General features: G+C 32.9%; 1 protein-coding gene across 9 annotated transcripts in view; it reads right to left on the bottom strand.

Annotated features, from left to right (window-relative positions):
• LOC106867759 (uncharacterized) overlaps positions 1-15,034 on the bottom strand; it is a 229,337-nt gene that overhangs the window by 190,467 nt on the left and 23,836 nt on the right. For all 9 annotated transcript variants that reach the window (XR_008266010.2, XR_016244964.1, XR_008266011.2 and 6 more), the window contains exons 2-3: positions 5,540-5,568; positions 2,267-2,350 (exon numbers count right to left, since the gene is read on the bottom strand). Coding sequence is in view for 5 of the 9 variants with exons in the window: in XM_052974422.2 (XP_052830382.1) it covers positions 2,267-2,350; positions 5,540-5,568 (113 nt within the window). In the remaining 4 variants the exon portion in view is untranslated. The remainder of the gene's footprint in view (positions 1-2,266; positions 2,351-5,539; positions 5,569-15,034) is intronic.

Here is a 15,034-nt window from a genome sequence, read left to right on the forward strand (position 1 = left end):
ACACAAAGATATAAATATATATATATACATATATACAAATGTATATAAACACATATTGAAAGAAATAGAAATGAAAGTTATATGTATAGATACATGATGAAAGTAATTGAAATTGAAACCATATAATAGTGTAAGTATTAATAGAGATGTTATTGTTTCACTTTTGACATGTAATACAGAAACAGTGTAAGAGATAAGAGATTGCTCTGGGCTCACATTAGGCAAGAAGTTGAAAATTGTTTTGGCTCATGACACTGCATGGAACCTAAGTAGGGCATGTGTAAAATTTGAATGAAATTTGTTGGGTAGTTCTTGAGTTTTAGTGATGCACACAGATAGACAGACACGCATTCTCAGCTTTATATATATTGATAACCATAATAAAGATGACTTCTTACATAGGCACAAAGTTACAATCAGTGAGGTTAAGGTTCAGTTAATTAAATCAACCTCAGAAGTAAAGTGGTATTTATTTTAATTATTCTGGAAGGATAAAAAGCAAAGTTGGCCTTGGTTGCATTTCAATTCAGAGTGTAAAAAGGCATAATTATTGCAGTTTGCATTTTGTCCAACTCAAATGATTCTATCATTCATGCTCTTAAACAGGCTACAGAGTCTTGGGTACTGATAGAGACAATTATTTCCTGTACTTGGCTATTTATTTTATTAGCCCTGGAAGGATGAAAAGTAAACTAAACAAAAAGTGTACAAAATACCCTGTATTAGTGTATTTAGCCCCGTTGTCTGCTACACCACAACTCTCACCAATAATCATAATAACTGGATAAGGCCATCCTTGATAAAACATGCCTTAAATAAGATAAGAAGGTTATTACTGGAATAACTTTGATCATAGGTCTGACATAAAGCTACACAACAACATACTCATAACTATTTAAAATAAATTGTGTGAAGTTGAATGTAAGAATACAATAATAGTATTAAGTAATCCCTATACCACTATACTACTTACATGTATAGTTATAAAATTACACAAAAACAAATATAACATCTTTGTCGATTGTTTACAATTTTTGTTACGTTACATGTATCTGTACTTTATCTTTCTCTCTATTCTATTGTGAATAAAGCTTTTTCCTAGTTATTCACTTAAATTTTATTCGGTAACAGAAAGAAAACAAATATCAGAAAATTTCCCAACCCTGAAAAATTTAATGCCAATCCAGTTTCTTTTGCTATCAGCAAAAGACTGGTAGCACTGATACTACATGTTGAACCTTATTCACCTGAGAAGCTTGACACTCAAATATATCTCTCTGCAGGATATAACTACATCACTGATGCCACTGCTGTGATATTGCAATCCAATACTTGAAATACAGCATGTCAAGCTGCTTAATGAAATTTATGTGCTCCATCTTTTGGGGCAGATGCCAAACATCATAGAAATCAATCAATGAATCCCTTCCTATTTCCTAAACTTATAGCAAGGACTGCAATTTTAAAGCCATCACTGTAGATCAGTGATGGCTAAGTTACGTTTAAAATCCCCTGTTGGTAAACATTACTTTGAATTAGAAGACTGCTGGAATGTTAAATAATGATGGTAGTGGCAGTGGTAATGACAATGAGCTAACAATGAACACTTTCAGACAATAATTTCTACTTTCAAGAGCATAACTACACCTGATCTTCCTTGTTTACTTTTATCCTTGAAGAATGAACTATATGAGAAACAATTTGGTGGACACACTTGTGTATATGGATATGGTTCTGGTCTGCAGAACACAAGCTAAACAAAGCAATCTGGCTAGGTTTCTGTACGTTTCTAAAGAACGCTATCATATCTTCAATCTTACCTTACTGTTGTTATACACAGAAGGGAAACTGTATAATTGACAAGTATTTCATTAATAAGGTTGGGATTCCTTGGACTTCCTGAAAAGAAGTTTCATAATTAAAGGCATGCCCAACATAGCATATGAAGGATTTCTTCTGGAATTACTGGAACAGTCAATCAAGTTTCAATTATCACAATTCACATCAGCCTAATGTTTCTTCATTCAACTGCAGCATTCCTTTTGAATCTTTTATGAAGCTGTCTGTCCCCTCAAGCCATATTCTAATTAAACATTAACTGTATATCATGCCAACCTCCCCAGCTAAACATGAATTCAGGAATCTAAGAATACTTCCCTTGCTTTATGATCTAAGAACATAAATATATAAATATAAATCAATCAGTGTTGTCAGAACTTGTGATCTATGAAAAGATTCTCATGCTGAAGTCTTCAAAAGTACTTACTTTTTTCTTAGCTCTTCTTTTCTCAGCTTGCCGCTTTTCTTTCTCTTCATCTGCTGTTAATTCATTTCTACTTTGAACTGGTTTCTGAATTAAAAACAATAGCTCTTAAATAATGTAATCTGTCTGACAAGGTTCAAGCTCTTGTAACTTCAATATTTTCTTTTCTAGATCAAATTTCAAAGGTTAAAAAAAGGGTGTTGATGACAAAACACTTACCAGGAGTATCACTAGCCTTAAATAAATATACAATTATATGGAAACTAACAACAACCTTACAAGACTTCTAAACAAGGGTAAAGTGAAAATAATGTAAACAGAGTGTGGAAAGTTGAAATAAATTATTAATAAAATATTAGATCGTAATAAAAATATAACAAATCAGAAAGTTTTAAAAGCAAGTGACATTCTTCCATGAAAACAAAAGCTTTAGTAAATTCAAACAAAATTTTACAGAACATATAAAACAATGGTTTACACATCTCTAGGTCCAGGTGAAGCATTTATAGGAAACTGAGAGAAATTATGAAAGAAAGATACCCTCACAACTATATTGCTGAATAATTTGTGTCTTCCAACCAAATCTACTTCTAACAGAATATTAACTATTTCATATAAATACCCAAACAACAATGGGCATTTCTTCTTGTACCTCTCACTCAGGCCCCATTTTTCGGCTATTTAAAGATTTGTTTTTAAAATCTCTGATGCAGTAAAATGACAAAGACATCGAAACTCTTGTAACCTCTTTCATAGGGGAATGGAATTATACCCCAGAGGTCTCACTGATTATGATTGCAAAGCCCTGAAGAAGTATCAACTTATCTTTTGTGATGTAAACTGATAGCAGATAGATTTTAGCAGCTCCAGCTTTGTCAGCAGCAATAAAACTTTTCTTAAAATTGAATTTCAGTGGGATGAACTACTTTTGGTTACATATCATGCTGTAAAGAAGTGGTTCTCAACCATTTTTTACCTAGGGACCCCTTTGATTCCTATTTTACCCTACTGGACCTCCATAGTCATTTGCTGTATATAAAAAAAAAATCCTATCATATTTTTTTATCATTAAATATTATTAGGAATTGTATTAAAAAAATTAAACTATTTTTGTGTATCATAGAAGTGTAACCAATTTAGTGCATATAAATTTTAACAACAAAATCTTATATGGACCCTAGTTGAGAACCACTACTGTAAAACTTTTGTGCAGCTGCACACACATGCCTACCCTGTTCTCCCTTCATAAGGAACTACATCCATAAATCTTTACAAGATGACAATCAGATATGAGACCAAACTGGCCATGAACAAAAAGGCCAAACCATTAAAGAGGTCATGGTTGGCCAATGTACACACACTCAAGCACCTGAGTGTACACACAGAACCACACACACACATACTCATCATTTAATCTCTCCCTTCCCTTCTCTTCTCTTGTAAGCAGCCACACATCTTCATACACACATACAAGCACACATAAGACTAATTCTCAGACAGAATCAAGGTAGACCTTGAAGAGAGAGGGCATATCGCTAATGAGACCACAAATAGTGATGAAAGAACTGTGACAAACAAACAACTGATTGATTGTTTAGCCAACACATTAAATGAACAATCAATTAGTTAGTTGGTTACACATTTAACTGATTGGTTAACAATAAAGAAGTGATACTGAATCAGTGCGTGTATTTCTTATCATTGGTATAATGATCCTTCCAGGACACAACAAGATTTGTTTCAACATATGAATACACATCAAGAATCTTGCAAACCAAAAACAAAAGTGTGTGTGTGTGTGTGTGTGCACGTGTCTCTCTCTCTCTCTCTCTCTCTCTCTCTCTCTCTCTCTCCCAAACATAACAGTAGAGGAAAGATGTGTTAAGATTACATCAGTTTGTAATCTGAGACTGAAATATGTCTCTGTCTCTCTTTTTTCAATCCAGAATGGAAAAACAATCTCTACTCACTCCAACAAAACATATTAAGATCCATTTCTAAACATTTGTTATGGATTCTATAGAATTACTGCATCAGTAAATATAGATTAGTATTAATAGTTGGGGGTGAGTAGCTGAATTGTTAGTAAGATAATTTCAGTAAGATACAAAAAAATTGCAATTGGTACCATTGTTCAGAACTTACCACAGTTAATACTAAAACGAATACTTTAATGAATAAAGTAATCACATTGGGTGAGACAGGACTGAAAGATGTGACTTTGAATGCTAAGTGATACTAAGGTCACATTTTTCAACGATTATGCAATATGTATGAACCATATAAAATGCATATAAAATGCAGATAGTGTGTGAGTGTGTGTATGTGTAAACACACACACATTTAGGTAAACAACTGGAATTAAATAATTATTTCAAATTATAACAAACAGTTGAAATCTGACAGCAACGTGGAGTAGAATTAAGTTCTCAAGATGCAGCAAAAGTGACAAAACGTTTATTGCTAGTTGAATATATTTCTCATAATCCTAAATTCCCTGGAGGAAAGCACAAGCATTCCATGGTCTATTTTACATTTGTCTGGCTTTAATTTTCTTTTTCTTTAGTTTTCATGGGTTGAGTTGTTCTTCAAATTCAAACCTTCAAACTTGGAGTTAGTTTTTTTTTGTCTATATTTGAATATATTCTCAAAGCAAACAACTTAGCTGTTAAGTGAGAGTGATATCTGCCTTTTCTTCTTGGTTAGGTAAAAGTGGTGCAAGTACAAAACTGTGTAAATCTTTATCTAACAGGATAAGACAATTTCTTTACTTGTGGTCATCGTCTGCAAAGGAACACTAAGACAGATAATTTAGAGAGCTAAGTATCAATGTGAAACCGAAGTTTAAGAACTTATGCTTAGCAGAGTGAAAACAAAATGAAGAGAAAGCAATTTGGTAGAATCAAGATTTCATGAAGAAAATAATCCATTAGATAGTAGAAGAAGCAGAAAAATATATTTAAATGATTATTCTCGAGCATATTCACCATCTACTTCAATTATTGCTTCCCATTTGCTTGGCAGCCAGTTGCAATAATCATTTAAAGATATTTTTGTTAAATGTTGTTATTGTTTTTGTTGAATAAAATTTATTGAAAAAAAGTCACAATAATTATGCACCTACCTAATACAATATCAAGAACAAACCAGTACAATTTTGAAAAGAATGCATTGGAAATTACAAAGGTAAAATAATTTCTGTGGTTTTGAACATCACAGAAAGAATAAAAGAATTGACAGAAAAAGACAAAATAGGAAATATTAAAAAATAATTACCATCTTTGTTAAATGTTTTTCACAAGCACCTGTTAAAAAGAAAAGTGAAAAGAGAATAAGAAAATAAAACATACTTTTATAATCAAGTGAAACATGGAGAGTTATTAGAGAAAACATATCAATGATATAGTCAACATGAGAGGAATAGATAACACCAAGTTTTCCAATAATTAACATGAGATGAAGTCATCAATAGTGACCAAATAATTAAGGGGTTTCAAGGAATAATACATGGAGTAAACAGCAAAAGAAAAAAATAGTTTTGAAATAAAAAGCTTCACATAGAAAACACTATGACAATTTGATTTCATTCCATAGATCCTAATCTGCCCCAGCTAATTAAATGTCACAATCAGACTAAAATATCATATTCTCCATTACATTTTATCTGTTATACAAATAGTTGGCCTATTTAGCTATTTAGCAAAAAGATAATAAAACTTTAAGGAAAAGTTACTTGTCATAAACAAATGTCTGATGTGAGAGTATGAGGGCAAATTTGTTTCACACTTCTGTATCTGTAAAAGTCTTTACATGCAGATATGTGGGGTGTTTGTGCATTGTGTGTGAGGGGAGTACATACATATACATATGTACATGTACATATGTATATATACATATATACCCATGCATATATACATATATACCTAGTTATGGTATATTCTGTTAAGAACATAGTAGAGTACAGTATAAAGCTATCCACCTTCAGATTTACCCTGTGCTAACCACTAATAGTATTATATGTACTTTGAGGTTTGCATTTAGGCATCTGCCATGTGAGAATAGATAATTGAAAAAACTGGAGTCAACAATTACATATATACCTATGTATATATATACAGGATGTCCCAAAATTAAGGCAACCAACTTTTTCCAGTTATATTTCAGGTCTGAGCATTGCAATGCAATGGTAAAAGAAACACAATCATGACACTACCACATTTATTCAATATTAGCAGTATAACCTGACGTTGTCCGGGTGTGACTTATTACGCCATCTACGATAAGTCTTGCTAGGTGAAAATCAACTAAAAAAGAAAGCCTTACAACGAAAAACCCTTATGATGTAAATATGTTCATAATTCAAAAGACGAAATTAATAGGTAAAGTCTGAAGGCTGTTTTGCGTAACATTATTAAGCGTACGTAACTTTCATCCATCTAATTGGCTATAGAAATGCTTGTGCAAAACAACTTTTTGCGCTGCCCTGATTATACATAGCAGAGTAATCCCTTTTCGCAGGAGCTAGGACAGCAATTTGTGACGAAGCAATTGCTGGCGATCTGTTGCTACACAGTTTTGTCAGAATTCTATCAGATTGGGCAGAAGATGTAGATGCACCATTTTGCATTATGTTCAAAGTAGCTTCTGGAATGTGGTGAATTGCTGCAGTCTGTTGCTGTCTTTTTAAACCGGTTGCTGTCTTTCCCCAGCAAACTCTCTTCTTTGGAGGCATAATCTATGTATATATTAAACAGAACAACAAAAGTTATAATAGATGGCAGGGTCGGTACTTTTCACATATCTGTAATTTTTCAGATTAACACCCGCAAGATTACCCAACCCTAATCCTAAACCTAATCCTAACACTAACCCTAACCCTAAACCCTAGCCCTAACCCTAAAACCCTAACCCTGACCCTAAAACCGTGACCATAACACTAACCGTAACCATAACCCTAAACCCTAACCTTGACCCTAACCCTAACACCCTAGTGAAAATCGTGGTATATTTACATTGATGAACATGAGTTGTATTTTACTGAATGATTGTGTACTTGCACGTGTATGTGTTTGAGAGAGCGAGAGAGGAAGAGGTAGAGAGAGGGAGAGAAAGGAATAGAGGTAGTTAAAAGTTTTCTCATGACGGTGTCTCTTCACTGCCTATTCTTCATTAGAAATCTACGGATGCACATAAGCACATAATAGAGAAAAATTAAACAAATATGGACGACTTGCTCCGAAACACCACCGAGTGGGGAACACTTCTCAAAAATAACCTGCAGTTGTTTCCTTCAAAATTCCTACATGCTCGAAATGTACATACATCAAGGTATATTTGTAGAAAATTTCACGAAAAAATATTCATTTTCCAGGAAGTTAAGAGGAATTTAAGTGGAATTTCCGAAAATTGTCCCCCACCCTCCTCCAAAACACTTTCACGGAAAATTTTTGTATATTCGGAATCTACATAATAAATAATATATGCATAGAAAATTTCATTAAAAAATATTCATTTTTCTGAAAGTTATGACCTTCCAAAGTCGGTGGGTACAACTCTATAGTTATGCCACATTCACGAACATGAGTTATATTTTTGTGAATGATTGTGTTTACTTGCACGTGTATGCGTTTGAGAGAGCGAGAGAGGAAGAGGGGGAGAAATGAATAGAGAACGAGAGCAATATGTATGTTGTTGTCACAGATCACGTATGTGTGGTTGTGTGTGTTTTTACGTAACAATGTTATGAAAAATAGGTAAAGAATACTGAGAGGAAAGTTTAATCTATGACTTTGTATGTATCACTTTCTCTCTCTCTCTCTCTCTCTCTCTCTCTCTCTCTCTCTCTCTCTCTCTCCCTCTTTTACTGTTACTCTCTATATTATATGTTGAGCGCGTGTGTAAGAAGGTCATTCCAGGTAGAAGGGAAGAAATATAAAAGTTGCTAGAAACAACAGCCAAATCTCCCTTAAATCACACAAATTAAACGGAATTTTAAAAATCTAATTACTGCACTGGAAAGTTCACATCGAGAAAATTCCATTGATGTAAAAAATTTTTATGAAAAAGTGGAAAATGTGGATTTCTATAAACTTTTAAAATGGCTTCACACAGACACACAACTTCAGCTTTATATATTAAGATAAGATGACCACCTCTGTTTCAAATTACAGCTTTAAGTCCAGGTGCAAATGCTTCACATGCAGCAAGCAGCAGATATTGCAGAATCGAAGCGCATTCCTGGTGCAGTTTTGCCTTCAGAGTGTCAAGCAAAGCATGAGGAGTGCTTGAGATCCTTGTCTCCCAAAATGGACCAAGCAGAAAAATTCAACGGGTTGAGATCGGGACTTCTTGAGAGCCATACAACTTTGCGTATGAACGATGGCATGTTTTTCTGAATCCAGTGTTGCATCTGTTTGGAGCTATGGGATGGTGCCGAGTCCTGTTGGAGGCTCCAAGGTGCACCTTGAAAGTGCCTATTCGCCCATGGAAGCAGTTCAGCTTACAGAATGTCGATAATGTATCACTGCGTATGACCTTCCAGTGGCTGTCACAGCCACCCAAGCCATAACTGACTGTGGATTTAGACATTGATTTACAAGTCTACCCTCAACAGAGCCAGATACATTCCAAAGTCAGTCATTCTGGTGGTTTACTGTCTGCTCAAGGTCAAATTTCTTTTCATCAGTGAACACCAGGTTGGGCAGCGTTCTTTCAGCCATCTGATTCAGGATAAGACAACTCTCCAATCTCATGGCCTTATAAACTTGCATGAGCTCATGACAGCAGATCATCTTATAAGGATGGGTCCTGAGATCCTCCTTCAGCACTCAATACATTGATGTTCGACTTTTTTGCTATGGCAGCCAGGAACGATGAGGATTTCGCTGTATCTTTTCTCTGGTACTTTGATAAGCTTTTGCAGCCATGTCCAGGTCAATCAGCAATGGAACCAGTCTCTTGAAATTTCTCAACAATTTTCCAGACTGTTGATTGGTTAATTTTAAGCGTTTTTGCTATAGTTGTACTACTTTCGCTTCCTTTGTCGAGGGTTCTGATTGTATAATTGTATGCTGGACTATAGGGCTTTCCTATAAGTAGGTTATCTCTCGTGGCTAGGCAGCGCTCCATGTAGATAATTAAACTTCCGGAGGCTACCCACGCCATTGTTATTGTTTTACGTCTTATCATGGATATAAAGCAGCTTGATGATTCAGCTATCGAAGTACTTACTGTGCCTGAGTTAAAGAAATATTTAAGATTATATGGACAGTATGTTACTAGAAGAAAGGCGGACTTGACTGAAAGGTTGAAAGGAATAATTCTGTCGATGAAGAATGTCAACAAAGTAAATTCATCAGACGATAAGTCTGAAGTATCGGACAATACTTCAGACAGGAATAAGCAGAAGCTTATATCTCCTCTCGGTGAAGTATTGCCTGATCTAAAGATCTTTGTAAGTTGCCGAATTTCACAGATAATGACATAATTACCTCGTGCTACGGATGAAAGCAAAGCAACAGTTAAGGAGTGGCATATTTTACCATGACAGACACGTACACAGCATCGAATACCACGATGTGAGTGAAAGCTGCTCTCACTGTATTGTCCTGTGTCTGGTAATCCCTTCGATACCGACATCAAACCAAAAAAAGAATCCTGACCACAGAGTGTGGGTAATTATGTCAAATGTCACTGGCAATGTGCATTCAGCTGATTGCAACTGTTAAAGCAAGTCACTGAGCATGCGTACATGTCATACGGGAGAGTTCCAATCAGGGGTGGATAACACCTTATAGGAAAGCCCTATAGCCATTATGTAATTTATAAATCTGAACTTATTTAGTCTGAAACAAAAAGGAGACACATTAAGCTTTTATAATGATGTATAATATTCATGTCATATCACTTTCATTGATAGTTATTAGAGCCTGAAACTTCTGTTGCCTTAATCTCAGGACACCCTGTACATATAGATATTATCATCATTATTATCATTAGTTTAACATCCACATTTTCATTTTCATAATTTCAAGACAGAAATCCTTGAGGCAAATTTTCTGTGGTTGGATGCATTTCCTGTTGCCAATCTCACCTATTTCCAAGTAAGTCAATATCTCCCTAGGACCAGATGTTTCCATGCAACATTAGAAAAAGACACTGCTTCCATTTCAGTGACACTTGTTTACACAGTGTCAAGATAAGGTGGCACTAACACATACACATATGTGTGTTTGTATATACATACATATATGCATACATACATACATATATATATATATATATATATATATATATATATATGAAAGAAGGTTTGAAAATGCACTTATTTTAAAGATATTTATTTACTTGCGATGCATCGTTAGGATAAAACTAACCTGTCTCACGACGGTTAGACCGTCGTGAGACAGGTTAGTTTTATCCTACCGATGCATCGCAAGTAAATAAATATCTTTAAAATAAGTGCATTTTCAAACCTTCTTTCATATGTATTTCCACTCGTACGGTATTCCACAACTTTACTTTATATATATATATATATATATATATATATATATATATATATATATATATATATATATATATATATATATATACATACATATATATATGTATTAGCCCTTATATATATATATATATATATATATAGATACACACATACATATATATATATATACACATACATACATATATAGAGATATAAATATATATATACATGTATTTAATTTTCCCAACTGATATCTGTTCTGGCAGTTGTATAACACTCAATGCCAAAGTTTAGCCCTCCTAGGATTTTCTATATGTATATTATTGCATATCACTCACACCCTTGCTCCAGGGAGTAACGCTGTAGTTTTCTCAGCCTATCCCTGTAGTTCATCCACTACACTGTTTCAATCTTTTTAGTGTAGTGACATTGGACTGCTTCGAATTCTAATGTTAGTTTGGCATTATGTGGTGGCCATAACTGGGAACAGTAACCCAGGTGGCTGAGAACAAAGGTTCTCCACAGGGTCAACATAGTTTCCAGGTGTCTTGTCTCGAAAGACCTCAGTATCAATCTTTCTAGTTGTCTGCACTTTGCTGCCATCTTGCTAATGTGCATATAAAATGATGCGTCATAGCACATACTGATCCCCAAGTCTTTCACAGCCTGTGACTCTGGGATTGTAGTGCCTTCAGGTCCCGTATATGTAGATTGTACTGTATTCATGAGTTGATAGTGCAGTGCTTGAAATTTTCCAGCATTAAACTGCATGTTATTTCTTTCGGCCCACTTGTATATTGAATTTAGGTCCCGCTTGTATCCTCTTGGTTTTTTATTGCCTGTGATAATTTTGTATCATCGGCATAGCTAGTGACAGTGCCTGTCTGAGTGACCGTGAGCATGTCTAAGAGGGCTATTATGAACAGTAATGGCCCCAGAACAGTTCCCTGGGGGACACCAATTCAGATTTGAGTTTCCTCAGAAAGGGCACCACTGGCTGCAACTACCTGACTTCTGTTTATAAGTCATGCAGCCACTCTCCCAGTTTACCAGCAATGCCAAGGTCTCGTAGCTTATGACTTATCATGCCATGATCTACCTTATCAAATGCCTTTGTGAAGTCAAGGTATATCACACTGACATCTGAATGGTCAAGCAGCTGTTTCAAAACCCAGTCATAGTGCTGAAGGAGCTGTGAGAGGCAGCTTCTTCCTGGATGGAAGCTGTGCTGAGTATTGTTCAATAGGTCATTTTCTTCTAGGAATATTATCAACTTCTTTCTGATGATATGCTCCATGACTTTACTGATATGCAAAGTTAGAGAGATTGGGCTGTAGTTTTTGGCCTCTGCTCTGCTTCCACCTTTGTGGATAGAGCATATAATGCCTTCTTTCAGCTTTTTAGGAAGTATACCACTTGCAAGAAATCTTTATAAAAGTATCTGAAGTGGTTTCGGTAAAGCCTGCTTACATAACTTTAGGAGAATAGCTGGGAAGCCAACAGGAACAGTGGCGGAGCATGAGCTCGTTTCATCTATGGCCACTGTTACATCTGTTTCCTCAATGTTGATGTAATCAATGGCTGGTGCCTCCTTTTTTTTAGAGCTGCGATATCAAGGAATTCAGCCGGATATTTTATCTGCATGTGTCCAAGGGGGGAAGTGAAGACATTTTTAAATTGTTCACTGAGTATCTCACTTATCCTTCCTGGGTCCACCGTCCATGAGTCATTCCCTTGGAACAATGGTCCTATTTTATATTGTATTGTGGCTGTTTCCTTTGCGAATCTATAGAAAGCTTTGAGATTTGTTTTTATGCTTTCCATAGCCCTTTTCTCTCTCTCTGCTCTTTCCTTTTCATGAGCAAGTTTGGTTTTGCTTCCAATTTCTAGGAGCAGTTGTGTTAAGATAGACTTCTCTCTATTGTTGAGTTGCCTATTCAATGACTGAGAGATATTTGACCCGCATCTCATGAGGATTTTTCTGTCACTGGGAATCTTGTTTGACTGTGTGCTGGCCTCTCTTTCTGGGATATATTATGTGCATATAGCTTGCACTGTTGACATAAACTGCCTGAGTTTCAAATCAATCTCTTGCATACATAGAATGTCAGACCAGTTTTGTTTGTGGATCTCTTTGCAGATTGATTCCCATTTTACCTTATGGAAATTCAGATTGGATAAGGCTTCAGTCCTTTTGATAGGGTAAATACCTACCGTTTGCATAGTACCTTAGTTCAACAATGTTGTGATCTCAGTTGGTGTCACCTTAACATTATGGATAAGGTCCACATTATTTGTGAAGCATAAGACCAATATGTCTTTCCCCCTCATTAGCCTGAGAATCACTTGCTCAATCACTTATTAGTAAGTTCAAATAATGACTCTACATGCTTTTGTTCATGCAGTGACATCCTGGGAAGCACATGTAAAGTTGGTCTTAACTGAGAATTTTTGTTTATTTTCATTTATTGTTAGTTAATATTCTAATAAACGCTAAGTTAATAGTATAAGGTTTAAATTTTATTTTAAACTAAAGATTCGATAAGATAAGCTTTGAATTAATTTTCATTAATATTGTTAAATGTTTTTCTTTTATTTTTTGGTGAAATAAATATTTTTATATAAATTCATTTATTATTTTTGTTAGTTTATATTCTAATAAACGTAAAGTTAATAATGTAACGTTTATAATATTAATTTAACCTAAAACTTCGATTAGATAAGTATTGCATTTATTTTCAATAATATTGTTAAATGTTTTTCTTTTATTTATTGGTAAAATAAGTATTTTTATAGAAATTCATTTGTTATATATTGTTAGCTGATATTCTAATAAACGATATGTTAATAGCATAACGTTTAAATTTTACTTTAAACTAAAGCTTCGATAAGAATAATATCGTTAAATATTTTTCTTTTACTTATTGATTTTTACTTTTACTTATTGATAGAATAAGTATTTTTATATAAATTCATTTGTTATTTATTGCTGGTTGATATATACATACATTCCTTTTAATATAATTATTGTTGTATTTTGACCAGAAGATTAGCGATATTTTTTAATAGAATTGATTTTCGCTCGATTTATTTTAATCGATTTCATTTTATTTTATATTTGAAAATTTGCTTTTGAAAATTTGCTTTTGAAAATTTGCTTATGAAACATGTGAAGTCATTTTATTATTTTAATAATTGTTACTTTGTGTTTTATTATAGTTAGGTAAATCGATACATTAGGTGTTTATTTTGCCATCAACAAAGATGATGCTCTAGCTCTAACCACAAACACCAATGGACCACCACCCTTACTTTATTTCTGGACTAATAACAGGAGTATAGGTTACTTCCTCACTAAAACCACTATCTTTTAGAGCTTTATTATATATTATTTATATCGGAGGAGAGGCTAGAAATTCTCTTGCTAAAGTTTTTAACTAAATTCTTAAACACTATGGGGAGATGGCAGGAAACTACATTAATATAGCTAAGTCTATTGTTGAGCTTTCTATAGGGTCTGTAAATATTCTCATTGAAATCTAAAGATACATCTAGGAAATTGACAACCGTAAGGTTGGTATCAATTGTTATGTGAAGATCGAATGTTTTCATCATTTGGATAATGTCCTTCCTAAACCGATACATTTACCTAATGTATCGAGTAGGAATAGTCCAATGAGTTTGCATATTTTATATATATATATATATATATATATATATATATATATATATATATATATATATATATATATATATATATATATATATATATATATATATATATATATATATATATATATATATATATATATATATATATATATATATATATATATATATATATATATATATATATATAATATATATATATATATATATATATATATATATATATATAATATATATATATATATATAATATATATATATATATATATATATATATATATATATATATATATATATATATATATATATATATATATATATATATATATATATATATATATATATATATATATATATATATATATATATATATATATATATATATATATATATATATATATATATATATATATATATATATATATATATATATATATATATATATATATAATATATATATATATATATATATATATATATATATATATATATATATATATATATATATATATATATATATATATATATATATATATATATATATATATATATATATATATATATATATATATATATATATATATATATATATATATATATATATATATATATATATAT

Source organism: Octopus bimaculoides, chromosome 18 (genome assembly GCF_046866305.1).
Source record: "Octopus bimaculoides isolate indiv1 chromosome 18, ASM4686630v1, whole genome shotgun sequence".
NCBI classification, from domain to species: Eukaryota; Metazoa; Mollusca; class Cephalopoda; order Octopoda; family Octopodidae; genus Octopus; species Octopus bimaculoides.